General features: G+C 45.5%; 1 protein-coding gene across 3 annotated transcripts; it reads left to right on the forward strand.

The window, feature by feature from the left end:
- Nucleotides 1-1,352: 1,352 nt before the first annotated feature.
- Nucleotides 1,353-27,414, forward strand: LOC140718452 (uncharacterized). Of its 3 annotated transcripts, XM_073032242.1 has the most exons (7): nucleotides 1,354-1,724; nucleotides 11,025-11,124; nucleotides 17,358-17,420; nucleotides 20,615-20,694; nucleotides 22,719-22,849; nucleotides 24,296-24,362; nucleotides 25,924-27,414. In XM_073032242.1, exons 2-7 carry the CDS (start codon nucleotides 11,051-11,053, stop codon nucleotides 26,052-26,054), a joined length of 546 nt encoding a protein of 181 aa, XP_072888343.1. In that variant the 5' UTR covers nucleotides 1,354-1,724; nucleotides 11,025-11,050; the 3' UTR covers nucleotides 26,055-27,414. The 3 variants fall into 3 exon arrangements, with proteins under 3 accessions (XP_072888345.1, XP_072888346.1, XP_072888343.1); XM_073032244.1 differs by lacking the exon at nucleotides 17,358-17,420 and having other exon boundaries at nucleotides 1,353-1,724; XM_073032245.1 differs by lacking the exon at nucleotides 11,025-11,124 and having other exon boundaries at nucleotides 1,353-1,724.
- The last annotated feature ends 293 nt before the right edge of the window (nucleotides 27,415-27,707 follow it).

Consider the following 27,707-nt stretch of genomic DNA (forward strand, 5'->3'; position numbering starts at 1 on the left):
TCAGGAATATTGCACACTCAAATGAGGAGGGATTCTTCATTGCTGTTTCCACAACAGTCCTGTTTGACCAGTCAGGGTTGATAGGCCTGAGCTGAATCTCTGAACCTGGAGGACCAGTGGTCCACTTAGTCTGGTCTCTACTCTTTGACCTGTTTGGGATGGGTGACCCTACCAAGAGCCAAAGCAAAATGCCCTGACTCCAGCCAATGTAGCTCTCCGCCATTGAGGCACGAAACCTCCAAACCACCACACGGTTGTAGTCCTCTTGGAGGGTCTCCCAGACTAAGTCTCAATGAACTTTTCAGGTGACTCACTCTCTCTGTATCAGAATGGGCCAGTTTCTGTTAGAGGTTATCCATTGGTAAATGGAACATAGAACATTACAGCACAGTACAGGCCCTTCAGCCCACAATATTGTGCAGACCTTTAAACCTGCTGTAAGAGATCAGTCAACCCTTCCCTTCCACATAGCCCTCCATGTTTCTATCGTCCATCTGCCTGTCTAAGAGTCTCTCGTATCTGCCTCTTCCACCACCCTGGTGGGGCTTTCCACGAACTTACCACACTCAGTGTAAAAAGCATACCTCTGACATTCCACCCCCCCCCCCCGTACTTTCCTGCAGTTATCTTAAACTCAGCTGTTCTCTCCACCCCCCCCCCCCCAACCACATGGCTGGGCACAGTCCACACTCCTAACCCGCATTTCTGTCAGATTTACATCCTCCTTTGCCAAATTTATCATCATCTGCACACATCCAATGAAAAACTTAACTTGTAGGCACTTGGGATTGGAGACGCAGTATTCATATGAAAAACGTAAACACAAATTATACAAGAAAGAACACAATTACAGTCATACTGCACAGAAAAAGGCCCTTCGGCCCCACTGATCTCTGCCAACCCAGAGTCCATCTACACCACACCTACACGAGTGTAGTCTAGCGTAGTTTTTTTTTCCTGTTATTTTTACGTAGTTTTTGTATTGTTTCATGTAGCGCCATGGTCCTGAAAAACGTCGTTTCGTTTTTTACTGTGTACTGTACCAGCAGTTATGGTCGAAATGACAATTAAAAAGTGACGTGACTTGATCTGTTAGCCCCATGGGAGAAAGAGACAGAGGAGCACCAGAGGTAGGTGACGAGAAGGGGCAAGAGGGGAGTCAGAAGAGGGCAAGAGAGGGGGGGGGGGGTAAGGAATTACCGTAAGTATAGAGGGACATATGATGACCAGCATGATAATGATGGGCCGAAGGGCCTGTTTAATTTCAAGAGAAAAGCACGAGAAATAGACTGACGAATAGAGAACCAGGATGAGTCCCAAAGCCATTTTTTACCTCGTCCTCCACCATTTTGCACACGAAATGTTAATTCAGAAGGTGCGGGTCACAGGAACACGAGCTGGAGGACTACCTGGTATCCGAGAGAGTGGCGAGATACAGAGGGAGGGTGGGATTTAAAACCGAGCGAGTTGGTGGAGGAGGAGGTGAATTCTGAGCTACCTAACGAGAGAGCGGGATAAAGCCTGGATCAGTGAGAGATGGATTGGAGAGGGACCCAGACCGTGAACAGGGCGCTGGCCGCGACACATGCAAACACAATGTTGAGACTCCTCGCCCAGTCTTTCGCTATGTTACTCCTAGTCTTGCTTCTCGTTGCCAACTTCGTGGTTGTTAAGAGTGCGGAGGCTGTAACCGTTCTCTACAGGAAGATCAGCAGACAATGAAGGTGAGCCTGCATTATACTTTAAACCACACACAAAAAAACTTTGAACTACCGCGGGAAATTGTTACCCAAAGTTACTGCTTCGTAGTGAGCCTCAGCCTTAAACAAACCATCCTCTTCCCAAAGTTAAAATAAAATAACTGAAAGGTTCTTTTTAGCAATTTTTAAACGCGTTTAATCCGTCTGTTTAGTTTTCCGCTGCCTCTTAATTGTTGGTGTGAGCACCGGCATGTAATGTGGCGGCTGGAACTTGCAACGGGAGATTTGGTTACATGTTGCCGGTTGCCTGGAGACGCCCGGGCGACCCCCGCCGCAACGCTCAGGATACCCATCGTTTCCACAGGCGAGAGAGTAGCCCCTTTCTCCAGGGACATACCTGTGGCCACGTTACTGTCACTCGGCATAAATTTCGATGGTCATTTTGTGCTGCAGAATGCGCCCCCTCTGACCGTGAGATCTAGGAATTTTTGTTTGAGGCCCATTTAAACAGTTCCCCCACCCAGCATTGAAGCCCGCCAAGACCGTTGTTTTATTGCCTCAACCATCCCCCTTCCCTTGGATATCGACTCCACTATCTTCCCTTCGTAGTCACCTGTCCTCCATCTTTCTTCCCCTCCCATCAATATTTCCTCAATTTCTCTCCCCACCTCCCTACTACCCTTTTCCCTCCCTCTCCACTTCCTTCACTCCTTCCTCGCTCCTGTCTTCACCTTCCTGCTTTCCACTCCTCTTATCTCTCTCCTTCCCTTTTTCCTCACCTCACCACTCAATTTTCTCTTCTACATTCCCACTTTCCTCTCATTTCCCTTCTTCTACATTCCATCTTTCCTCCTCTCCATCCTCCTTCCCTTTTTCCTCATATCACATTTCTCTTCCTTTCATCTTTCCTTCTCTCTCCTCCTCCCCTCTTGCATCTCCTCACCTCTCTCCTTACCTCTTCCTTCTCTCTTTCTCCTCCTTCCCTCTCAACACCTTCCTCCTTTTCTCTCATTACCTCTCTCCTCCTCCACTTTCCTCTCATCTGCTCTCTTCTCCTCTTCCTTTCCTCGCCTCGCCTCTCCTCTCTCATTCTCCCCCACCTACCCTTGTTTTTCTCCTTCGCCTATTCCTCAGCTAATTGGTCACCGTGTGATACTGAATCCCACTAGTGACACCTTAAGGAGCTGTAATAATTGCCCACTTGCGAAGGGTGCCAGATGAGTACCCTGCTTCAAAGGTCAACCCCCATGCGGGAGATTTGGGTGGTTGGACCCTGTGAAGAACAATTCCCAGGCAGATCTTCCAGGACCTGGTTGGTCTGCACATGTAGCCTGGAGTCACTGTATCCCATATATTGTGCATGACTCTCACTGAGAATGTGTGTCTGTATCAGTCTGGGATGACCCTTCCACACAGCCTTGATCGTGACCTCACACCCACTCCACCAGAAAGATCAGATGTCTTTACTGACACTCAAGTCTTTCTTGTGTCCCTGGTCATTCTTGGACCTGTCTCAGTACAGTTCCGGGGCCACGAGAGTTAAGACCAGCTCCTTGGCGGTGTTTGGGAAATCCTTGTCCATGGCTAAGGTCTCCAGCTCAAAATTGGGGTTGTTTTACCTTGTGAGGATGCCACAACAAAGCCTCTGCCACGGCCTTCCATTTTGAGGCACGGTGTTGTGTGGTGTACTTGGCCTGTGAGTCTGACCTGATTGGACTGGCTCGTCATTTTATTTGGTGGGAACCAAACGTGGCTGTAGAAGCCTGTGTATGACGAGGACATCGCTGAAGAAATTCATAAAAGCAGTTAATACCAAAAAAAATTGAAAGCTCACACCTACTTCTTAATCCGTGCATAAGTTCTTTCGCTAGGGGTGAGATGCAAGAGGAAGTCCGTGGCCTGAGTCTGTCCCAAGGCTAATCACTGGGCTCGGCCCAGAGTTGGAGGTGTCACATGATGTCATAATGGTCAAGAAAAGAGACAGGCAGGCCTACACCTCTGGTCTGCTGCACCTTTCCCTCTAGATTTATTCCATGGCTTGGCCTTCTATAATGATTCGTGAAGAGAGGTTATGATATTGGAAGGATCTGGCAAAAATCAAGTATGGTTTTACAATTTAATTTTTCTTTGGTTCAGAGATACACCGTGGAACAGGCCCTTCTGGCCCAATGAACCACACTGTCCAGCAACCAACTTATTTAACCCCAGCCTTATCACAGGATGACTTAAAATGACCAATTAACCTGCTAACTGGTTCATCGTTGGACTGTGGGAAGAAACCTGAACACCCAGAAGAGACCCACAAGGTTCACGGGAAGAACATATAAGCTCCTTACAGAGAGCGCCGGGACTGAACTCTGAACTCCAATGCTCCAAGCTGTAATAGCGTAGCGCTAACCCACTGCACTACCGTATCGCTGGGGAAGAATGGAAGCCACAACAGATTTGGTTGCTTTGTATTCACCAATGCTGCCTCCTTTTCCTCCTGACCTTAAGCTTCACAGGACCAAGATACACTACCAGCAACTGCACTAAGACTCCTGAAGCGTAGATGAAGGTATATTTGAAAGTAGATGAAGGTTGGCTGCTGGGTTCTTGAATAGTCACGGCATCAAAGGTTATGGGGAGAAGGCTGGAGAATGGGGTTGAGAGGGATAATAAATCAGCCATGATGGAATTGCAGAGCATACTCAATGGGCTGAATGGCCTAATTCTGCTCCTATGTCTTCTGGTTGTGTTTCTGCTGTGCAGGTTGAGGTGCTCGCTCTAGGTCACTGTGGCTGTGACCATGTCATTTTGATTGTGTGGGTAGTGAGAATGTCCTGAGCTGTTTTTTTTTGTGTGTGTGCTGCCTGGCAGCTTTCACTCCAGAGTGTAACTTGTGGGCTCTGATTGACAGATGGGGAAACTGCCCTGCTGGGAGCTCTTAAACCTGGGTGACAAAGAAACCGAGCAACACACACACACAGTGCTGGAGGAACTCAGCAGGTCAGGCAGCATCTATGGACAGGAATAAAATAAAGAATCAGACGGTCATACTTAAGACAAATTACACACTTTGATAATAAGTTTACTTTGAACTTCGAGGAAGAGTTTCTTCTCAGAATGTTGTGAATCTTTGCAGTTCTCTATCCCAGAGAAGTGTGCAGGCTGAGCCATTGGAATTGGTTTATTATTGACTCATGTACTGAGGTACGGTAAAGGCTTGTCTTGCACACTGTTCATACAGATCATTTCATGACATGGTGTGTTGAGGTGGAACAAGGTAAATCAATAAGAGAACGCAGAATAAAGTGTCACAGCTACAGAGAAAGTGCAGTGCAGATCAACAATAAAGTGCAAGATCATAACGAGGTGGATTATGAGGTTCATTTTCTTCCCGAAAGGATAGAATAAATTGGGTTTCACTACATTCTGGTAACTCCCTGATTACTGTTACTCTTTCTACCTGAATGTAAATTCCTTAATTGAAAAGAATGTTCTCACAACCTATGGCCTCACTTTCAAGGACTCTTCATCTCATGTTCTCGATATTTATTGCTTATTTATTATTATTATTATTATTCTTTCTTGTTCTATTTGTATAGTTCATTGTCTTCTGCGCTCTGGTTGAACGCCCAAGTTGGGCAGTCTTTCATTGATTCTGTTATGGTTATTATTCTATAGATTTATTGAGTATGCCCGCAAGAAAATGAATCTCAGTGTTGTGTATGGAAACATAATATATACTTTAATAAATTTACTTAGAACTTTGAATAGTTTTAGTTATCACATGTATATCGACACTGTTACGTACCCCGTGACTGGGTCACTTACCAGCAAAGATAGAGAGGTCCGTTGAAGTCTGATGGTACTATTTTTAACGGTATTTATTGATAAAAATACACAAAAATAATGTCAATGCAAACATACATATAATATACGTTGTCAATACTAAATCTAAAAGCGCGGGTATAATAATAATAAGAAATAGCTCTATCGTTGTCTAGGGGATAATGTATTGTCCGATGGAAATATAAAAGTCACTTTAGTTCATTCAAGCTGCAGCTTTTGGTTGGAGAGAAAGACGGAGGTTTAACTTGCCCGATTGTCTGTTTTATGATGTCAATCCTTCGAGAGTCGTTGGGGGCTGATTTCCCCTTTGTTGTTAGCTAAAGCCGTGCTTCCGTGGTAAAGGCCCACCAATTCCGAGGCAAATGGAAAAGGACGCACGTGGGCTTTTCCACCGGCTTCGCTATTACGCTGTTACAGGAGTTCTAGCGTTTCTTCTGGTGCGTCTGAGGGGCCGTTCCCACAGACCCTCTTTTATCCTGACTCACAGGGTCTCAGATGTCAATCTTGTTGGGATGATGCAATCCCTCCACCAACCCCCCTCGGTTCATTGCCTGGGGGCTTCGATGAATCGTACAGTATTCAATACACAATTCCGTCTCCAAAAGACAATGACCTGTTTCGTGGCTTTGTATCGCTGGGGCCAGGACATTTTAAACGTCTCTCTCTCATTTCCTGGGTCTCCTAACCTGACTTAATAACGACCTTGCGATTCTCAAAAAGGAGGGGGGGGGAGCACAGGCGTAACACCCCCTTTCTTCAACACGTTTTTTACCATCGGAAAAAAACGAAGTAATACAGAGTCTTACAGGATTTTAGAATCTAACACCATACAAAAGTTGTTTTTTTTTTACAGGGTAATACAGTTATACATTCAATTCAGTATCTAGATGGTTACCGATTACATTGTCACTTCCTTTAATATCTTAACATTTTGTACCTTACTAAAGTCTTGTAGCATCAGACTCCAATTTAATAACCACCTACTTGTAGGTCTTATTTTTCTTTAGCAAACAAAAACTAAAGAGTTGTGATCTTAGCTTACGGGTATACTACAAAAGTTCATGCAAATACTAATCTTTATGTTGCTTTCAAACTTAACAGGCAGGCTTCCATGGGGTTGTCTTTATTATTCACATGCTTTGTCGAAATCCCGTAAAACCGGCTTTTGCTATTTAAAAATGGCGTCCCCATTAACCCTCACCTCTTTTCCGGTTAATTCCCATGTGGGGAGCTTGGGCACCCTGACGAAATAGGCTTTCGTCCGCTCCTTCCATAGGAGTTATTTTATCAACAATGTGTCCCAAACTTAGACCATCTTCTGAATTTCCACCCAATTCTTTAATTTTACGCAAGTTGCTAGTTTTCTCTTCAGGACCCTTCAGGCTATTAGTTTTCAGTTCAAACTCTTTGTTCAAACAGCATTTCAAATTCTGCCTTTTCACACCACACTCTGGAATAACAATAGCGTGTGGGGCCCCGTTACCTTCCAACTCAATCTGTAATTGATTCACAGGCTTTGTGGTACCACGCCATTGTCTCTGTAGCCTGGTGGCTGCCTTTGATATCAGTCCAGCCTTTAAATTTTCTTCATTCAATTTGGGAACTACATATTTCCCTTCTCCTTCAATAATAATATTCACCTTCCCACTTTTGATCTCTGCACTAATTTTTAACACACCTTCGAGCACAAACACCTGGGAACTCTCACTTCCCACTATTACCAAGGTTAACCCTTTCTTCACTGAACTAAGTCTATCTGACCCACGAGGACTGCATTCCTTTTCAACTGAATCAAATACCTCAGACTTTTTCTGAGCTCCATTACTAGGTTCAGTACCACGTGCATCCACATCTTGGACACACTTAAACGGGACATTTGCCTCTTCCAGGCTTTCAATACCCGTACCCGGTCCAAATTCTAAATTCCCCTGATTCTCCCAGCTACGCTCTGGGCAACTCCCTTCCGGAGTAAACTCAACCCCGCGGGCTGAAATAACCTCATCTGCCAACCCAGCAGACTTCTTCAAGGTAAGGGCACCCTTTTCATCTAGGACTGCCCTCATTTCATTATCGGGAACACCTTTAGAATTTTCAACTTCTTCAAACAGTTCTGCCAAACCAGACAGATCATCCATGTCCAACTCTGGATCTTTTAACAGCTCTATCTGTTTCTCATCTTTATTTCGTGCCTCTAGAACTTTTCTCCTCGCTAAGGGCAGGTCTACCCCCTCTCCCTTACTCTTTTTCACTTTCCTATTCTCCGTTTTCCCACCCTCCTGGTACAGGGTCGGTAAAAACGTCTCGGCCAAATCGATACTGGCCGGATTTAAACTGCTCTCGTTCTCAGCTGCCTTTCTCGACATGCTGCGAGTGACCGCGCATGCGGGATAGATCTTGGAATCTAGGGGCGGAGCCTCAACACTCACAGGCTGTCTCGTCAGCGTCATTGCTGCCCAAACCTTACCACCGGCTAAATCGTTACCCAGAAGGACGTCCGCGTCAGTTCTTGGGAATTCTGATCTCACCCCCATTTCAACTGGTCCAGAGACTAGCTCACAATTCATAATGACCCTATGCAAGGGCACCATTTCCGTCCCTTTGCCTATTCCTTTCACAGCTACCATTCCCGTCTTGCGACCAAAATCTAGTACCTTACTGCTAATCAATGATAGTTCAGCCCCCGTGTCTCTCCAGATCCGTACTGGAACTGGTGTGTCTCCCTCCCTTACAGACACGGTTCCGTTTGACATACAAGTCTCAGACCCTTCTCGTACTCTGTCTACCCGGGGCTCTCTTGTCAATTTACTGATTACCACGGCACATCCGATAGGGACCACGGCTTTCCCTTTTCCTGTCTCCTTCCTCGGAGCAAAGCACCTAGATGCAATATGTCCCCCCTTTCCACAATTAAAACAGGTCAAGCCCGGAAATCTCTGGCCGTCTTGCCTTTCCCCCTCAATCTTACCACTAGCTCCCGGCGGGACCTCTGCCTCAGCCCGCGGGCTTTCTCTATCGTTCCCACTGTCTCTCTGGGAACTTTTATTCGAGGGAAACTTTGTCTTGTGGGTTAGGGCATATTCATCTGCGAACCTAGCAAAGTCTGAGGTGGACTTATTCGGCTTCTCATTCAAATACATCCGGATATCCTCCGAAACACAACTTTTAAATTCCTCAATCAGAATTAACTCCCTGAGACGCGAAAAATCCTCTTCCACTATCTCTGCTGTGCACCAACGGTCCAAGAGCACACCTTTCTCATAGGCAAACTCGGTATACGTCTGATTCCACCCTTTCTTTAAATTTCTGAACTTTTGTCTATATGCTTCAGGTACTAATTCATAACCCCGGAGAATGGCCACTTTCACTTTGTCATAACTCTCCGCCTCTTCCTCCTCCATGGACAATGCCGTATATGTTCGTTGTGCCTTCCCTTTTAACACACTTTGTAACAGCGCCACCCACTGATCTCTGGGCCATTTCTGATTCACTGCCACCTTCTCAAAAAGCAAGAAATAACTATCAACATCCGTCTCCTCAAACGGAGGTACTAACTTCAACTCCTGACTAACATTAAACCGCTCCTCTCGGTCTGACCCTGAATCTCTTTGCTCTTGCCTTAACTTCTCCATCTCCAAGGCATGTTTCCTCTGTTTCTCTGTCTCCTCATACTCTCTCTCCTTCTCAGCTCTTTCCTTTTCCTTCTCAGTGGCTTCCAGCTGTTTTAACTGAATTTCATGCTCCCTTTGTTTCTCAGCCCTGTCCTGCTCCCGTTTCACCTCTAACTCCTTTAGCTGGAGCGCATGCTCCCTTTGCTTGTCGGCCCTTTCTTTCTCTCTTTCTTTCTCGGCTCTTTCTTTCTCCTTCTCAGCTGCTTCCAGCTGCTTTAACTTAATTGCATGTTCCAACCTTAATTTCTCCAACTCTAACTGAGCCGTCCCACTAGCTGGTACCTTTTCAGAGATATTTTCCAATACCTCAGCTGCAAACACATTCTTCCCAATATAATACTGAGTTATTGACCTTCGCACCTCCCGCTTTTTCATGGACAACCTCACCTCTGCGAAGTTTAGCCCTTTCGCCAGATTTATCAAGTCCGATTTGTTGGCCGCCTCTAGCGCCTCTAGAGTCGGGTTTTCTATAAATTCATCCACATCCATCTTTGCTGGTTTCCCGTCTGGCTACCCGCGTAACCAGATCCAAGTTTGGACTTACAAGCCCGATTCACTGGCCTCCCAATTTGGTGTCAAATTTCGAGACGAGAACCCCAACTGTTACGTACCCCGTAACTGGGTCACTTACCAGCAAAGATAGAGAGGTCCGTTGAAGTCTGATTGTACTATTTTTAACAGTATTTATTGATAAAAATACACAAAAATAATATCAATGCAAGCACACAGATAATATACGTCATCAATACTAAATCTAAAAGCGCGGGTATAATAATAATAATAAGAAATAGCTCTATCGTTGTCTAGGGGATAATGTATTGTCCGATGGAAATATAAAAGTCACTTTAGTTCATTCAAGCTGCAGCTTTTTGGTTGGAGAGAAAGACGGAGGTTTAACTTGCCCATTCCTTTTATGATGTCAATCCTTCAAGAGTCGTTGGGGGCTGATTTCCCCTTTGTGGTTAGCTAAAGCCGTGCTTCCGTGGTAAAGGCCCACCAATTCCGAGGCAAATGGAAAAGGACGCACGTGGGCTTTTCCACCGGCTTTCGCTATTACGCTGTTACAGGAGTTCTAGCGTTTCTTCTGGTGCGTCTGAAGGGGCTGTTCCCCAGACCCTCTTTTATCCTGACTCACAGGGTCTCAGATGTCAATCTTGTTGGGATGATGCAATCCCTCCACCAGCCCCCCTCGGTTCATTGCGTGGGGGGCTTCGATGAATCGTACAGTATTCAATACACAATTCCGTCTCCAAAAGACAATGACCTGTTTCGTGGCTTTGTATCGCTGGGGCCAGGACATTTTAAACGTCTCTCTCTCATTTCCTGGGTCTCCTAACCTGACTTAATAAGATCTTGCGATTCTCAAAAAGGAGGGGGGGGGGGGGAGCACAGGCATAACAACACATACAGTGAAATTAAACTTTTGCATCAACAACCTACACAGCTGGAAGATGTGCTGTGGGCAGCCCACAAGTGTCACCAGACTTCTGGTGCCAAACGTACCATGGCCATAGCTTACTCACCCCAACACATATGTTTTTAGAGAGTGGGAGGGAACTGGAGCACCCAGAGGAGACCCATGGGGGTCATGTGGAGAACGTACTGTACAAACTCCTAACGGACTGCAGTGGGAATTGAACCCCGGTCGCTGGCGCTGGAAAGCGATATGCCAACCACCATGCTGACCTGTGATTGCCGTGTGAGATACCTGCCCGTGGATGAACAGTCCAGGTCCCTGGCTGCTAGTCTAAAAATGTCACCGTGAGGGACTGTACCTCTTCAGCACCGTGTGGTCTACTCACTCCTGCTCTTCTCCTTTCAGATGTCAGGGACAGGACTGGATACCAGATGCTGCATTACTGCCTCGCTCACCTCGCCTACCATTTCAGCCGACACCTGCCTCAGCGCAACAGAACCAAACTGTAAGCATTTTCCGAATCCACGTTGGAAACCGCGTGGGTTGGTAGGTTAATTGGCCAAATAAACTTTCCCTGGTTTGTAGGGAAGGGTGGATTGCAATGGCAGTGTGTGGGGAAACCGATGGGACTAAAATGGGATCAGTGTAGGATTGGTAGAATGATGGTCGATGGGTTGAAGAGCCTGTAGCTATGCTGCATTAACTTACACATCATGTAGTTGTGACCAGCATAAAGGGAGTACAACAGCGCCTGTACATTCTCAGAATTTTGAATAGATTCGGCACCTGGAACCTTGACAAGCTTCTTGAGGTGCGCAGTGGAGTTCCCTGACTGGCTGCATCACAGCCTGGTGTGGAAGCACCACAGCCCAGGAGCTGTAGAGTCCACAAAGAGGTGGATACAGCCCAGCCCTTCGCAGGCAAAGCCGTCCCCACCATGAGACACAGAGCAGAATCAGGCCATTCGGTCCATCGAGTCTGCTCCACGCTGAGCGCATCTGCAAGCAGCGCTGCCACAGGAAAGTAGCATCAAGGACCCTCGCATCCAGACCTTGCTCCCTGTCACTGCTGCCGTGGAGAAGGCCTTCGGTCCCACGCCAGCACGGTTATTACACCACAACTATCAGGCTCCTGAAACGGTGTGGATACCTTCACTCACCACCTACAGACTCGCCTTCAGTGACTCGATTCATATAATTTATTCATTTACACACTTTTCCAGATCGAACACCTTCCGCACACTTCTTGGCCCAGCTCTACATCCTGTCAATGTCCCATTGTAACCTACAACCTTCTACACTGTACCCGGCACCACCAACCTTCATGTCATCTGCAGACTTACTGACCACCCTTCCACTTCCTCATCTAAGTCATTTATAAAAATCAGAAAGCGCAGGGGTCGCAGAACAGATCGCTGTGGAACAACACTGATCATGGACCTCCAGGAAGAATATGTTCCATCTACTACCATCGTTAAAGATTCCTATCACCCAGGACATCTCCTCTTCTCATTGCTACCATCAGGGAGAGGTACAGGAGCTTGAAGAACCACATTCAACATTTTAGGAATAGCTTCTTCCCCTTTGTCATCAGATTTATGAATGAAACATGAATCCATGAGCACAATCTTATTTTGTTCTCTTTGCACTACTTATGACTATAAGTTACAAAACCAATATAAAAAATATTTTTATTCTACTGTATTGCAGCTGCAAAACAACAAATTTCATGACGTATGTCACTGATAATAAACCTGATTCTTATAGTAAAATCCATATTCATCGGGGGGTGGGGGGAGTTCTTTTCACACAGATTATAAAACCTGGGAGTAGAATTAGGCCATTCAGTCCATCAAATCTGCTCTGCTATTCCATCATGGCTGACATATTGACTCTTTTAACTCCATTCTCCTGCTTTCTCCCTTTAACCTCTGACACCTTTACTAATCAAGAACATGGCAACCTCTTTAAATATACCCAATGACTTGGCCTGCACAGCAATCTGTGGCAATGAATTTCACAGATTCACTGTCTAAAGAAATTCCTTCTCATCTCTGTTCTAAAGGGCTGTCCTCCTATTCTGAGGCTGTGTCCTCTGGTCCTAAACTTCCTCACGATGGAAACGTCATCGCCACATCCACTCTATCTAGGCCTTGATAGTTTTCAGTTAGACACCCCCGCACCCCCCCAGTTCTACTAAACTCCAGTGAGTATAGGCCCAGAGCCATGAAACACTCTTCATATATTAACTCTTTGTTCACAGGATCATTCTTGTAAACCTCCTCTGGACCCTCTCCAATGCCAGCACATCCTTTCTTAGATAAGGGGCCCAAAACTGCTCACAATACTCCAAGTATCATCTGACCACCATGTCACTCAATGCCTAAGGGAGAAGGAAAGGCAGAAACCCCCATCATATTTCAAGTGGAGTTAAACTCAATAATCCACCGTCCCCCTGCTCTTCATCTGCCTCACACAGGGCCCAAGTACCTGCTCTCCCTTAAAAACTCATCAGGGCCCCAGTTCCTACTTTCCCTTGGAACTGACCAAGGAGCTGGTTGCCATTTTCCCTTGGATTCAGCAGGATCTCTGGAAAATCTGTAATGTTCTGTACTGATTAACGTCTTAGAGATGTGAAATAACACAGAAGCATAACGCTATCACAGCACCAGCGACCTGTGTACAACTCACACCGCTGTCTGTGAGGAGCTTGCATGTTCTCCGTGACCACGTGGGCTTCCTCCGGTTGCCCTGGATTCCTCCCACATTCCCTAGATGTGCCGGTTTGTAGGCTACTTGGGCACATGGGTGTAGTTGGGCTGGAAGGGCCTGTTATCGTGCTGTATCTCGAAATAAATAATTAAAAATACCTTTTAAAAGAAGTGTGAGCTTTTTAGTGGGATAGCTCCAAATGGCAGAGCAGACTTAATGGGCCGAATGGCCTAAGTTTGCTCCTATGTCTTATGGTCTAAACAGCCTCTTTTAGTGTCAGTGTCTGGCTGTGCCCTGGTGTTGTCAGCAGCAGAAAAGGAACAGTGTCACACGGAGCTGGGCCTGTCTTGGGAGGCTGCCAAGATTGTCGCCATTGAAAGAGTTTGTCACGTGAGGGAACCACTGTCAGAATCCACCGAACTTGTCTCAGGATGTCCTCTCTAAAGGCAGTCTGCTGGCTTCATGAGTGCTAAACCCCATTTTCTTCAGCAGACGAAGAATTGATATAAAACTGTGAGGCATTATCATCATTTGCATTGGAAAGGACAGTTCAAAGCTTAATGACGGGAAATACTACTTCGAGCTCACCCCATCCTTCGCTGGAGAGCGGTCAGAATCAGATTCAGGTTGATTATCACTGACATAAGCTGGGTGGCCTCCTGGCCATCTTGAGATTTATTGTTTGTGGCGACTGTACAGAGCAGTATGGAAATGAAAATTATTGTAAGTTACAGTGAGCGATATAAATAAGTTGTGCAAAAAGAGAGCAAACTAGCGAGTTAGTGTCCATGGCCCGTTCAGAAATCTGATAGCAGAGGAGAAAAAGGTGTTCCTAAAATGTTGAGTGTGTGTCATTCCTGTTCTGACGTGTCAATCCATGGCCTCCTCGTATGCCAAGATGAGGCCACCCTCAGGTTGGAGGAGCAACACCTTGTATTCTGTCTGGGTAGCCTCCAACCTGATGGCAAGAACATCGATTTCACCTTCTGGTAAAAAAAAAAATTCCCCTCCCCTTTCTCTATTTCCCACTCTAACCTCTTTACTACTTCTCACTGCCTATCACTTTCCTCTGAGTCCCCTCCTCCTTCCCTCTCTCCTATGGTCCACTCTGCTCTCCTTTCAGACTCCTCCTTCTCCACCCCTTGACCTATCCCACCCACCCGGCTTCACCGATCATCTTCCAGCTAGCCCCTTTCCCCTCCCCACACCTTTTTATTCTGGTATCTTCTCCTTATTAGTCCTGAAGTATTGACTGCTTATTTATTTCCATGGATGCTGCCTGACCTGCTGAGTTCCTCCGGTATTTGTGTGTGTTGCTTTGGATTTCCAGTATCTATCTGCAGACTTGCTCGTTTCAAGTTCTTGTACCTCCTCCCTGATGGTAGCAATGAGAAGAGGGCACGACCCAGGTGATGGAGGTCCTTAATGATAGATGCACCCTTCCTGAGTCATCATCTTTTGAAGATGTCCTCACTGCTGGAGAGGCTAATACTCAGGATGGAGCTGGCTGAATTTACAACCGTCTGCGGCTTTTTCCAATCCTGTGCATCGGTCCCTCCTTCCTACAACTGTGATGTAACAAGTTAGAATGCTCTCCACGGTACATCTGTGGAAGTTTGTTAGAGTCTTTGGTGACGTGCAATATCTCCTCAAGCTCCTAATGAAATGTAGCCGCTGGTGTGTTGTCTTTGTAATTGCATCAAGATCATAAAGACATGTCTCTTGGTAATATCCATTGATTAGTAGTAGGACCGCATTCCTTTAATTCCCATATCCTTTTGCATTGGTTCACAGTTACTTGCACTGAGCAGAATTACAGGTCAAATCTGAACATACAAATCAGTGCTTGTTTAAAGAGAGGTCTTTGCCTCCTACATCACGGTGCAAAAGTCTAGGGAACATACAAGTACTAGCTAGAGTGTCTAGGACTTTTTCACAGTACTGTGCTTGTCAATGTGGGGCAGAGGGCAAGTTTGTAAATCTGGCAGGAGCAAAAGATGTTGGGAATGGTGAGTTTGGAGAGCCATGGTATGGGTGGCCAAGAAGGAGTGCCAGGGGCAGGGGGGTGGTGCGGGTACAGACACACCCAGCCCTGAGACACCAGGCAAGGTGATTTGATTCCAAACAATTGGTTTATTAATCATTACAGAATGTCTCTCTGGTGCTTCCCACTCCCTCCCCTCTTCCTTCCCCTTTTCTCAACCATGATTCCCCTCTCCCTGCCCCTTTCACACTCTCAGTCCACAATAGAGACCCATATCAGAATCAGTTTTATTGTCACTTGCATATGTCATGAAATTTGATTTTTTTTTTGTGCGGCAGCAGTACAGTGCTCCCTGGATATATATATATATATACACACACACACACACACACACACACACACACACACACACACACACACACACACACACACACACACACACACACACACACACACACACACACACACACACACACACACACACACACACACACACACACACACACACACACACACACACACCTTTAGCACAGTACTGTACATGTTGCTTATAATTATACAGTCTATTTTAGAACTTTGCTTTTTGAAGAGACTTTGTCCTTTAATCTTGGCTTCTTCCGGTGTTTCTTTCTTTGATTTTCCTGCGACTTGCGGTTCTTGGTTGAGCAGCAGATGGAGAGGCACCAGACACGCATCCAGTCCAGCCTGGAATCAGCCGGGGTTGCAGCCGTTCACCCATTGAGAAGGAGAGGACTCGTTCCCTGCACTCTAGTAACATGGACAGGATCAGGAGTGTGGGGCGGGGTGGGGTGGGGACAGGTGATGTAGGTTCCATTGCCATTCATTTTTCAGTGCCATCCAATGAGACACCAATGCCCAGGATTGGAAAAGCCTATAGAAAGTTTTGATCACAGCCTAGTCTGTCACAGGTGAACCCTTTCCCCATCACTGAGTACATTTACAAAGAGCGCTGCCACAAGAAAGCAGCATCTATCATCAAAAGCCCTCTCCAGCCAGGCCATGCTTTCTTATCACTTCTACCCTCGGGCAGGAATTACAGAACCCTCTGGTCCCACGCCAACAGGCTCCTGAACCGTTACTACCCTGCAACCTCCAAGCTCCTGACTTAACACTGAACTGATTACACATCAACAGACTCACTTTCAAGGTCTCTTTACAACTCGTGTTCTCACTATTTTTAAAAAATTTGCACAGTTTGTCTTTTGCACATTGGTTACTGGTTGGTCTTTGTTTTTCATAAAATCCATTGTATTTCCTTATGTTCCTGCAAATGCCAGCAAGAAATTGAGTCTCAAGGTCGTATATGGTGATCACATACCTGCTTATATAATAAATTTTACTTTGACCAACACATCAGTGTTGCTTTAGACTAACGGTGGTGAATCTATGAATTTCATTGCTACAGGCAACTGTTGAGGCCAAGTCATGGAGTGCACTTAAGGCAGAGGTTGATAGGTTCTTGATTAGTCAGGGGATGAAAAGTTGCGGGGAGAAGGCAGGAGAATGGGGTTGAGATGGAAATGGATTGGCTATGATGAAGTGGCGGAGCAGGCTCGATGGCCCAGCCTGCTCCTACGCCTTATGTTTAATGGTATCCTTTCCCCTACAAGCCTGTAACCAGGCAAAAACAGAACACATTAAGTAACAAAACAACAACAGCGAAACAAGCCCCCTTCCTTCCAGCCGCTCACACACAGACAGTCTCCAACTGCAGAACAGGCCTCCAGCCTCAAGGCCTGAAGGCTTTGGCCACTAGGTTTTGACTTTCAGACCTCCAATCAACCTCTAGGCTTTGAGTTTCAGTACAGTCCCCTAGACGAACCTATGACAGGATCCCGAACTTCAGGCTCGAGCCCCTGACCTGGCTGAGGAAAGGATCATAGAGCTGGGTGATAAATTTCCAGATTGGGAGATCAGGATATTTGGTCAGAAGTTTACAGAGACTTTTAAATGTTTGCATTTTAATTCTGCATAAAATTATGACATTTATTTACAGTGTCACAAACTTATATTTACTTCCAGCCAAGTCCTGTTGGTGCTGCTGGTGACTGTCTTTCTTTTCCCACAGATGTTTGTACTTGCTCGGTAAGTTGAATAGATGGTACAATGCGTGTGACCCTATTGAAAATGCTCAGTTCAGGCCCTGCTCGGTGTTGCACACTCCTGGGTGAGACACTGGGAGGAGAGGCAACCCAACTGGCCTTTTGCCAGGCTCCATTTTATGGGTCAAGGGGTATTACTGGACAGAAAGAGGCCATTTGGCCCATCATTTTGCACTACCTCTTTGGTGGAGCTTTCCAATGAATCACTCTCCCAACTACAACTCACTCTAAGTAAAGAAAGACTTTTTTTTTCTTGATCTCCCTGTCTCATTCAGAACGTAGAATATAGAACATTGCAGATTCTTCAGCCCACAACGTTGTGCTAACCATTTAACCAACTCTAAGTTCAATCTAACCCTTCCTTCCCACATAGCCCTCCAGTTTTCTATCATCTATGTGCATCTTAAATGTCCCTAATGTCTCTATCTCTACCGACACCTCTGGCAGGGTGTTCCATGCATCCACCATTCTCTGTTTTTAAAAAAAAAACCCAAAACTAAACACCTTACCTCTGACCCTGCCCCAACTATGCTTTCCTCCAGTAACCTTAAAATTATGACCCCTTGTATTAGCCATTTCTGCCTTGGGAAAAATTCTCTGGCTGTCCAATCTTTCTATGCCTCTTATCATCTTGTTCACCTCTATCTAGTCATCTCTCATCCTTCTTTGCTCTAAAGGGAATAGCCCTTGCTCAACTATTCCTCATAAGACATGCTCTCTAGTCCAGGGAGCATCCTGGTACATCTCCTCTGCCCCCCCCCCCCCCCAAGCTTCCACATCCTTCCTATAATGAGGCGACCAGAACTGAACACAAGTGTGGTCTAACCAGAGTCTCGTAGAGCTGTAGCATTATCTCATTCAGACAGTTGTTTGCTTTCTTAGCAACCCAGTCAGTTTGATATGGAAACTTTGAGGAATCTATGGACGTAGACCCCCAAGATCCCTCAGTTCCTCCACACAACTAAAAATCCTGCCGTTAACCTTGTACTCTGCCTCAAGTTTGACCTTCTAAAGTAAAACACTTCACACTTTGTACCTCTGGCTACCACTACTCACCGGATGCTATCATCTTTGCAAGACATTAGAACTTACAGGCTGCACAGAATCTTGAGATTCAGTGAGATCATGGTTCTTCCCTTTGCCCACCGTAGACCCCGGTCTCTTTGTATCTGACTAAGAATGCCCCCCCCCCCCCCCCGTCCCCCCGTCTCAGAAAAAACAGCTGCGGCACAAATGCGGTACACAGTTCCAAACATCATGTAGTTGGTTTGTCTTCATCTTGAACTTCTAACTTGCTTTCCTATTGTGGCACATAAGGCCCTTCAGCCCATCAAGTCCATGCTGATAAAGCAATCCCATTTCCTCCTAGAATTCCTCTATGACCTATTCTCTCCCACGTGCCCATCAATCTTTGATCCTTTTACCACGTATCCACACTTGGCCTATTCTACAGTGGTCAGTTAATCCGCCTACTAGTGAGTCTTTGGGATGTGAGAGGCCCTTAGTATTATTTGGGATCCCACCCATCAATCAAGCATCCTCTTTGACTTTCTACCATCAGACAGGAGACTCCAATGCTTAAAAACAAGAATGGTCAGGATGGGAAACAGTTTCTTCCCCCAGGTCATGAGCCTTCTGAACTGGCCGCATCACATTCAAAGTGTGACTGGTTAATTTGTGCTGTACCTTAGAATATTTAATTTATCCACTTTATTTAGGTGTAATTCATCTGTAAATGTTATCCTTATTTTCATAAGTTGTGTGTTATGTGTACTACAGTGCTTTACACCCTTGTCTGGAGAAACGTCGTCTTGTTTGATGATATTTAGTTAAATGACAATAAATTTGATTTGACTTGAAGTGAGAGAATGTGGAACGTCTCCATAGACAGTGGCCGATGCCAGGATTGCATCAGGTCACTGAGTCCCAGCTGACGTGTTTGCCAAGAGTCGGACTGCTCCTGTTTTCAGGTATTCAAACATCTCAGAGGGTTTCCAGATTTGGGTATGTCCCCTGATGACATCAATAATAGCGTGACCTACGTAAACCGGGCTCAGAACTCCAGATAACAACTTGGAGAAACATTTGAGGGCGCCGCGGTAGTGTGGCGGTTATTGTGATGTTATTACAGCTTGGGGCATTGGCGTTTGGGGTTCAATTCCAACGTCATCGGTAAGAAGTCTGTACATCCTCCCTGTGCAATGCATGGATTTCCTCTGGGTGCTCCGGTTTCCTCCCACAACCCAAAGACATGGTAGGTTAATTGGTCATTGTAAATTGTCCTATGATGAGGCCAGGGTTGAGAAGGTGGGTTGCTGGGTGGTGGGTCTCTAAGTCAATAAAAAAGGACGTTTTGGCTAGTTTGTTGTTTTTCTTGTTATTTACAGAGACTTTCGCTGTGTACCACATGGTAAATAGCAGTCACACTAACATGAAAGGCACGTGCTATGATCAGGGCCAGCAGCATTTATTCTGAATAAAATTCAAACTAGACTGTACAGGGGCTGACCTGCATTACAAATGACCTGACCTGCAGAAATCTGACTTTACGCAAATTCTCCCAGTCTTTTTTGAAGTGTTTTCAAGTTTGTAATGATAATTGTACAGTGTACGCTCAGTGGCCGCTGTATGAGGTATCTCCTATACACCTACACGTCAATGCAAATATCTAAACAGCCAATCATGTGGCAGCACCTCGATGCATAAAAGCACACAGACATGGTCAAGAGGTTCAGTTGTTGTTCAGACCAAACATCAGAGTGGGGAAGAAATCTGATCTAAGTGACTTTGACTGTGGAATGATTGTTGGTGCCAGAAAGGATGGTTTGAGTATCTCAGAAACACTTATCTCCTGGGATTTTCACACACAGCAGTGTAGGATTTACAGAGAATGGTGTGAAAGGCAAAAAAAATCCAGTGAGTGACAGTTCTGTGAGCAAAGGCGCCTTGTTTATGAGAGAGGTCAGAGGAGAATGGCCAGACTGGTTCAAGCTGACAGGAAGGTGACAGTAACTCAAATAACCACGTTACAACAGTGGTGTGCAGAAGAGCATCTCTGAATGCACAATAAGGCAAACCTTGAAGAAGATGGGTTGTAGCAGCAGAAGACCACAAACCAATGCTCAGTGGCCATTTTATTAGGTATAGGAGCTCTTAATCGTATTGCTTCTCTTCCAGACCAAGGTCATCACGATATTGTGACCAGCCCCTTCTCTACAACCTGACCACATTCATTATCTTCACTTTCATCATGACAGGTAGGAGACTGCTGTCTTTTAGCATTCACTTTGCAAAACGCAATGATTTAAAAAGCGCCTCTGTAGTGCTCCCCCTCCTCCCTCCCCCAAATATGTATTTGGCAGCATAGACAACCCTGAGATTCATTTTCTTGTGGGCATTCACAGTTACCTGGGGATACGAATTGACAATAAATTGGACTGGTCAAAGAACACTGAGGCTGTCTACAAGAAGGGTCAGAGCCGTCTCTACTTCCTGAGGAGGCTGAGGTCCTTTAACATCTGCCGGACGATGCTGAGGATGTTCTATGAGTCTGTGGTGGCCAGTGCTATCATGTTTGCTGTTGTGTGCTGGGGCAGCAGGCTGAGGGTAGCAGACACCAACAGAATCAACAAACTCATTCATAAGGCCAGTGATGTTGTGGGGGTGGAACTGGAATCTCTGACGGTGGTGTCTGAAAAGAGGATGCTGTCCAAGTTGCATGCCATCTTGGACAATGTTTCCCATCCACTCCATAATGTACTGGTTAGGCACAGGAGTAGATTCAGCCAGAGACTCATTCCACTGAGATGTAACACTGAGCGTCATAGGAAGTCATTCCTGCCTGTGGCCATCAAACTTTACAACTCCTCCCTCGGAGTGTCAGACACCCTGAGCCAATAGGCTGGTCCTGGACTTATTTCTACTTGGAATAATTAACATTATTTAATTATTTATGGTTTTATATTGCTATATTTCTACACTGTTCTTGGTTGTTGCGACTGTAACGAAACCCAATTTCCCTCAGGATCAATAAAGTATGTCTGTCTGTCTGTTAATTCAAAAGAACGCAATAGAACCAATGAAAACTGCACACAGGACGGGCAAACAACCAGTGTGTAAAAGACAACTACAAATACAAAAAGAAAAATCAATAAATAAATAAGCAATAGATATCGAGTACATGAGATGAAGAGTCCTTGAAAAAGTGAGTCCATAGGTTGTAGGAACAATATAGTATTTGGTTGAGTGAAGTTATCCACGCTGGTTCAATAGCCTGATGGTTGTAGGGTAATAACTGTTCCTGAATCCACTGGGGTGGCATCTGTAAGAGGAGAGGAATTGTTGACGCTTCATTAGGACCCTCGTGGAGGGTTTTGGCTTGAGCCATTGACGATTTCATTCCTCCCGGAGATGCTGCTCCACCTGCTGAGTTCCACAACCTATGCACTCATGTTCTCAACTTTATTTATTTGTTGTCTTTTTTTTTTGTATTTGCACATAGGTTGTTTGTCAGTCTCTGTTTGTGTGTACTTTTTCATTGATTTTATTGTATTTCTTTGTTCTACTATGAATACCTGCAAGAAAATGAATCTCAAGGTAGTATATGTTGACAAATGCATATTTTGATAATAAATTTACTCTGAACTTTTGAGTTCATCCAGGAGATTGCTGCTCCAGATTGAAGAATCTGCAGCCTCGTGTGTAACCAATCATCATCATCATCATTTGCCGTGTCGAGTGATGTGGGTGACCATGGTCCCATGACCATAACTGTTCTTGGCAAATTTTTCTATGGAAGTGGTTTTGCCATTGTCACCTTCTGGGCAGTGTTTTTACAGGTGACCCCAGCCAATATCAATACTCTTCGGAGACTGCCCGGCATCAGTGGTCGCATAACTGGGACTTGTGATGCTTGTGTTTCCAATGGATTGTTTGAAAATGATTGATTGGCACTTGGAAGAGTCAGAGATGACTTGGTTGGATCAAGAGGCCTAGTGAAATCCTCCTATTCCTAATGTATATGAGGACAACTTATCTGATATCAAAACATTAACCTATGCTAGGTGGCCTGGTAACATAGTGGTTAGCACAACGGTTTTCAGCACCAGTGACAGGGGTTCAATTCTCATCCTTGTCTGTAAGGAGTTTGTACATTCTCCCTGTGACTGCATCTCAATAAATAGATAGATAAATAGATTTCTCCTCGGGAAACTAGTCAAACAAAAGGTTATTACAACAGTTTGTGTACAAATGGATCTAATTCTCGTGAAACTCTTTCCAGGGTTCACTCTCCTGTTGACGTTAATGGACCCAGTTCCTCGTGGGTTGGAAGTGGCTTTTCATGCCTTTGGATTGGGATCATTTCTACAGGGGGTCGTAACCACGGCATTCACCATCACTGCGCCTCAGTGTGTGAGTTTATCTTACTCATTTGTGCTCGTATATTAAATCCTAACAGTTGGCTAGAAACTCCCGGCCCAGTCGGACATGGTGGAATTGCCATGTTGGAACCTCATGGGAAAGCCCCTGAAAGCAGATCGAGTACAAGAGATGGATGAGCTTGGATCTGGCTATGTGATCAATTCATCGTCACAGTTAAGCGAGTGATATTATCCTTTGTGATTCAATTAGATCAGAAGAGATTTAAAGGGATGGGGTCTAGTCATCTCTTGAGATTCCCCTTGAATAGTAGGGCATCAAGGTTACGGAAAGAAGGTAAGAGAGGGGAAATAAAGACTCGATGGGCTGAATGGCCTAGTTTGCTCCAATATCTTTGAAGTAAAAATGGATCCTGTCCCTCCTGCCCACCTCCCCCATCTGATCCCCATATTCCTTTCCAAAAATAAATCATCCTTAGATAACCCCCATGACTAAACCTCCACGGTCTAAAAGATAAAGAATTCCAAAGGTTTATAACCCACAAGTGAAAGGAATTTCTCCTCGCCTCCAGAATCCATGACTCTCTGTTCATCACCCTCCAACAAGAGGGAAACAACTCATCTTGGGAATCTCAATGAGGCCTCTTCTTCTCATACTCCAGTTGTGTTCAGGAATATTCCGCTGGCACCTTTCTACGGGTGGCAAACCTATGGCACGCGTGCCCTAGATGGCATGCACTAAACTTTTGTTTGCATGTGGCACGCGGTGCCACCCCTCAATTCTTTAAACCCCACCCATAATAAAAAGATACAGAATGACTATCTTTACTGCCAAGTCCTGAGGCAAAGAGACTGAACATGAGAGAGAGAGGGGGGACGCTTGACCAATAAATAAACTTCTATTTATCTATTGAGATAAGAATAGGCCCCTCTGGGCCCTCAAGCCCGCTGCCCAGCAATCCCCCGATTTAATCCTCGCCTAATTGTGGGACAATTTACAGTGACCGATTAACCTACCAATGGTAGGTCTTTGGACTGTGGGAGGAAACCAGAGCACCTGGAGGAAACCCACGTGGTCACAAGCAGCAGCGGAAATTGAACCAGGGTCACTGGCGCTGTAAAGCGTTGTACTGGCCGCTACGCCACACAGTAAGTGAGCCAGAGCTTTTCCCCAGGACAGAAATGGCAAAAAGCAAGGGGCATAATTTTCTGACTGGAGGGAAGTACAGGGGGGATGTTAGAGGTAGGTCCTTTATACGGAGAGTGATGGGTGAGTGGAACTCACTGACAGGCGTGGTGATAGAGGCAGATACACTGGGGGTATTTAAGAGACTCAGATGATATAAAAATGTAGGAGGGAAGGGTTAGATTGATCATAGAGGAGGCACAACATTGTGGGCTGAAGGGCCTGTACTGTGCTGTAGTGTTCTATGCTGTAGACAGCAGTTTGATGACCAGTATTTATTATGTATCTTGTCAGGTAAACACCACTCCTGAGCTGTACTACCTGTCCCTGGTGCTGTCCGTGCTCAGCATGCTCGCCACAGGTTTGTATGTTTTTATTATGAAGGAGTTTCTTTCAGCCGTGTCAGAACTGGCCGTTTCTGCTGCATGAGACATCTATTGTCATATTGACTCCCGCTCCCTCTCCATTGGAGCCTGACCTGCCTTCGACTTCACAACCTAAACTCTCCTCTCCTTTTGTTCTCATTGGTATGCGCGACGTGGTGATGTAGCGGTTAGCTCTTCGCTTTACAGCGCCGCCAATCACTGATGGTCCGGGTTCCTCCCACGTTCCACAAACATATGGGTTAGGGTTAGCAAGCTGTGGGCATGCTGTATTAGCCCTGGAGGCATAGCGACATTTGCAGGCTGCCCCCATCATATCCTTGGGCTGTGTTGGTCATTGATGCAAACTTCAGTGTTTGTTTTGACTTGTGACAAATAAAGCTGATCTTTATCTATTAGACAACGTGTTGGGTTCGAGGGCCTTCATCTAGACTGTTGACCTCTTTGTTGGTTGGTTGGAGGGAGTTCTTTAACCAGCTTTTGGGAATGAGCGACCCCAGACTCTGAGATGAGTTGGAGGCTTCTGACCCTAAGCAGTGGGCTTTCTCCCCACAGCCTGCAGACCACCTTACTGAAGTAAACTGCGGAGGCCACACTTTGCCCGTTCCTTTGGGGGGGGGGGGGGGTGATTCTGATGACACTAGACTGCAGAGCTCCTTGCCACCACCAAGGTCTCATCGTGTATGAAGCGCCCGTCACTTTATACTGTGTACTTGTTGAACATAGAAAACCTACAGCACAATACAGGCCCTTCGGCCCACAAAGTTGTGCTGAACATGTCCCTACCTTAGAAATTACTAGGCTTCCCCATAGCCCTCTATTTTTCTGAGCTCCACGTACCTATCTAAAAGTCTCTTAAATGACCCTATCGTATCCGCCTCCACCACCGTTGCCAGCAGCCCATTCCACGCACTCACCACTCTTTGAGTAAAAAACTTACCCCTGACATCTCCTCTGTACCTACTCCCCAGCACCTTAAACCTGTGTCCTCTTGTGGCAACCATTTCAGCCCTGGGAAAAAGCTTCTGACTATCCACACGATCAATGCCTCTCATCATCTTGTACACCTCAATCAGTCACCTCTCATCCTCTATCACTCCAAGGAGAAAAGGCCGAGTTCACTCAACCTATTCTCATAAGGCATGCTCCCCAATTCAGGCAACATCCTTGTAAATCTCCTCTGCACCCTTTCTATGGCTTCCACATCCTTCCTGTAGTGAGGCGACCAGAACTGAGCACAGTTCTCCAAGTGGGGTCTGACCAGGGTCCTATACAGCTGCATCAGTACCTCTCGATATATTCTTCACTTTTTGACTTGTGTCATAAATGCGCCTTATTATTTGTTAAAATAGTATTACCACAAATATATTATGTGTTGTAGTGTAGGTATGAGTTATATGTATTGTGTTGTGTACACCTTTGTCCGGAGGAACGGTGTTTTGCTTGGCGGTATAAATGTGTATGGTTGAGTGATAATAATCTTGGGCTTGAATTTGAAAGATTTGCTGATCTTTTTTTAAAAAAAATCTCTTTAAACAGTGTTCGTCATTCTCCTGATCCCATTCTGGCTGGTTGACAGTGTCTACCGAGGAATACTTCTAAATGCAGGATCACGAGCTGGAATTTGCTACAGGCCTGTTGCTGACTGCCCGTGTCTGTGGTACGTTTAACAGAAGGCAACTCATATTGTTTGATTAAAAAGCGAGTCCCACACAGGCACGAAGAATGCATTTGGTTGCTGTACAACAGAAGCTTCTGGAACATTCCACTTCGAGAGCTCACACGATTCCAGTGGTAGCAACTCAAGCTGAGTTATTTGGAAGAATCTGAGTGAATTAATTGTCGGCATTTTATCGGTTGATTGAAGTTGACTGCAACAGAGTAGTTGCATTTGTGGAATTGTTGGCCGCATATCTGCCATGTCAGGGAATCAAGGCGGTTTCAAATCAATTTAAATTGCTGCAACGGGTCAACATGAAAGCTTTCGCGCTCAGTCAACAGAACAGGCCTTTGATTCATTGAATAACCATTGGAGCTGTTTAACCCTTTGAGAGCTGATGTTACAAGAGGAGACATTCCTACTTGATGTGCCCAGGTAGAAGAGAGCACCACATTTTACCTGCCTTGTCTTCTCAGAACCAAGAGAACTCTGCATTTATATAGTGCCCACTGTGGACTCAGGAAATACCAAAGCATTACCAGAGCATAAGAGATAGGAGCAGAATTAGGCCATTTGGCCCAACTGGTCTGCCCGCCATTTCATCATGGCTGATCCATTTCCCGCTCAGCCCCAGCCTTCTGCCTTCCTCCTGTATCCCTTCATGCCCTGACCAATCAAGAATATATCAGCCTCTGCCTCAAACATACCCAACTGACTTGGCCTCCACAGCCACCTGTGGCAACGAATTCCACAGATTTACCACTCTTGGTCTAAAAAAAAATTCCTGCTCATCTCCATTCCAAATGGACGTCCCTCTATTCTGAGGCTGTGCCCTCTGGTCTTAGACTCCCCCGCCGAAGGAAACATCATTTCCACATCCACTCTATCTAGGCCTTTCAATATTTGATAGGATTCAGATTACCCTGCCCCCCCCCACCCCACCATTCTTCTAAACTCCAGCGAGTATAGGCCAAGAGCCATCAAATGCTCCTCATACATTAACGCTTTCATTCCCAGGATAATTCTCGTAAATCTCCTTTTATGACCCTCTCCAGTTCCAGCACTTCCATTTTTTTTTTAGATATGGGGCCCAAAACTGCTCACAATTTCTCCAAATGTGGTCTAGCCAGTGCCTTATAAATCCTCAGCATTACATCCTTGCTTTTATATTCTAATCCTCTCAAAATGAATGCTAACATTGCATTTGCCTTCCTCACCACTGACTCACTCTGCAAGTTAACCTTCAGGGAATCCTGCACGAGGACTCCCAAGTTCCTTTGCACCTAGAATTTCTGAATTTGCTTTCTGTTTAGAAAATAGTCTCTGCCTTTATACCTTCAGCCAATCAAATACAACTTTCTTTAAAGCTACCTCTATGTATGATCAAATGTTTGCTTATTCACCCTAACACATCATGTGACTTGGGGTATTTTGGTGAACAATGCTGTTGTGGTGTGAAAAGGGACATTGCCCTATCTTAAAGGATCCTTATTATCAGAAGTTATTGGTGTTGAAAAAGAAACACAGACTCATGATGGACTCATCTTTCAGTGGGGCAATATAGAATCATAGATTCATTACAGCAAAGAAACAGGCCCTTTAGCCCAACTCTTCCATACTGTCCGGAATGCCCATGTATAAGACAATACAACTTGGCACCGCT

This window comes from Hemitrygon akajei, chromosome 29 (assembly GCF_048418815.1).
Source record: "Hemitrygon akajei chromosome 29, sHemAka1.3, whole genome shotgun sequence".
Classification (NCBI taxonomy): Eukaryota; Metazoa; Chordata; class Chondrichthyes; order Myliobatiformes; family Dasyatidae; genus Hemitrygon; species Hemitrygon akajei.

Bases quoted from the DNA above. Each gene is read 5' to 3' on its own strand.
- LOC140718452 (XM_073032242.1), top strand. From the start codon at position 11,051: ATGCTGCATTACTGCCTCGCTCACCTCGCCTACCATTTCAGCCGACAC. The intron at 20,695-22,718 runs GTAGGAGACTGC...AACTCTTTCCAG, and splicing joins CTTCACTTTCATCATGACAG to GGTTCACTCTCCTGTTGACG. The intron at 22,850-24,295 runs GTGAGTTTATCT...GTATCTTGTCAG, and splicing joins CCATCACTGCGCCTCAGTGT to GTAAACACCACTCCTGAGCT.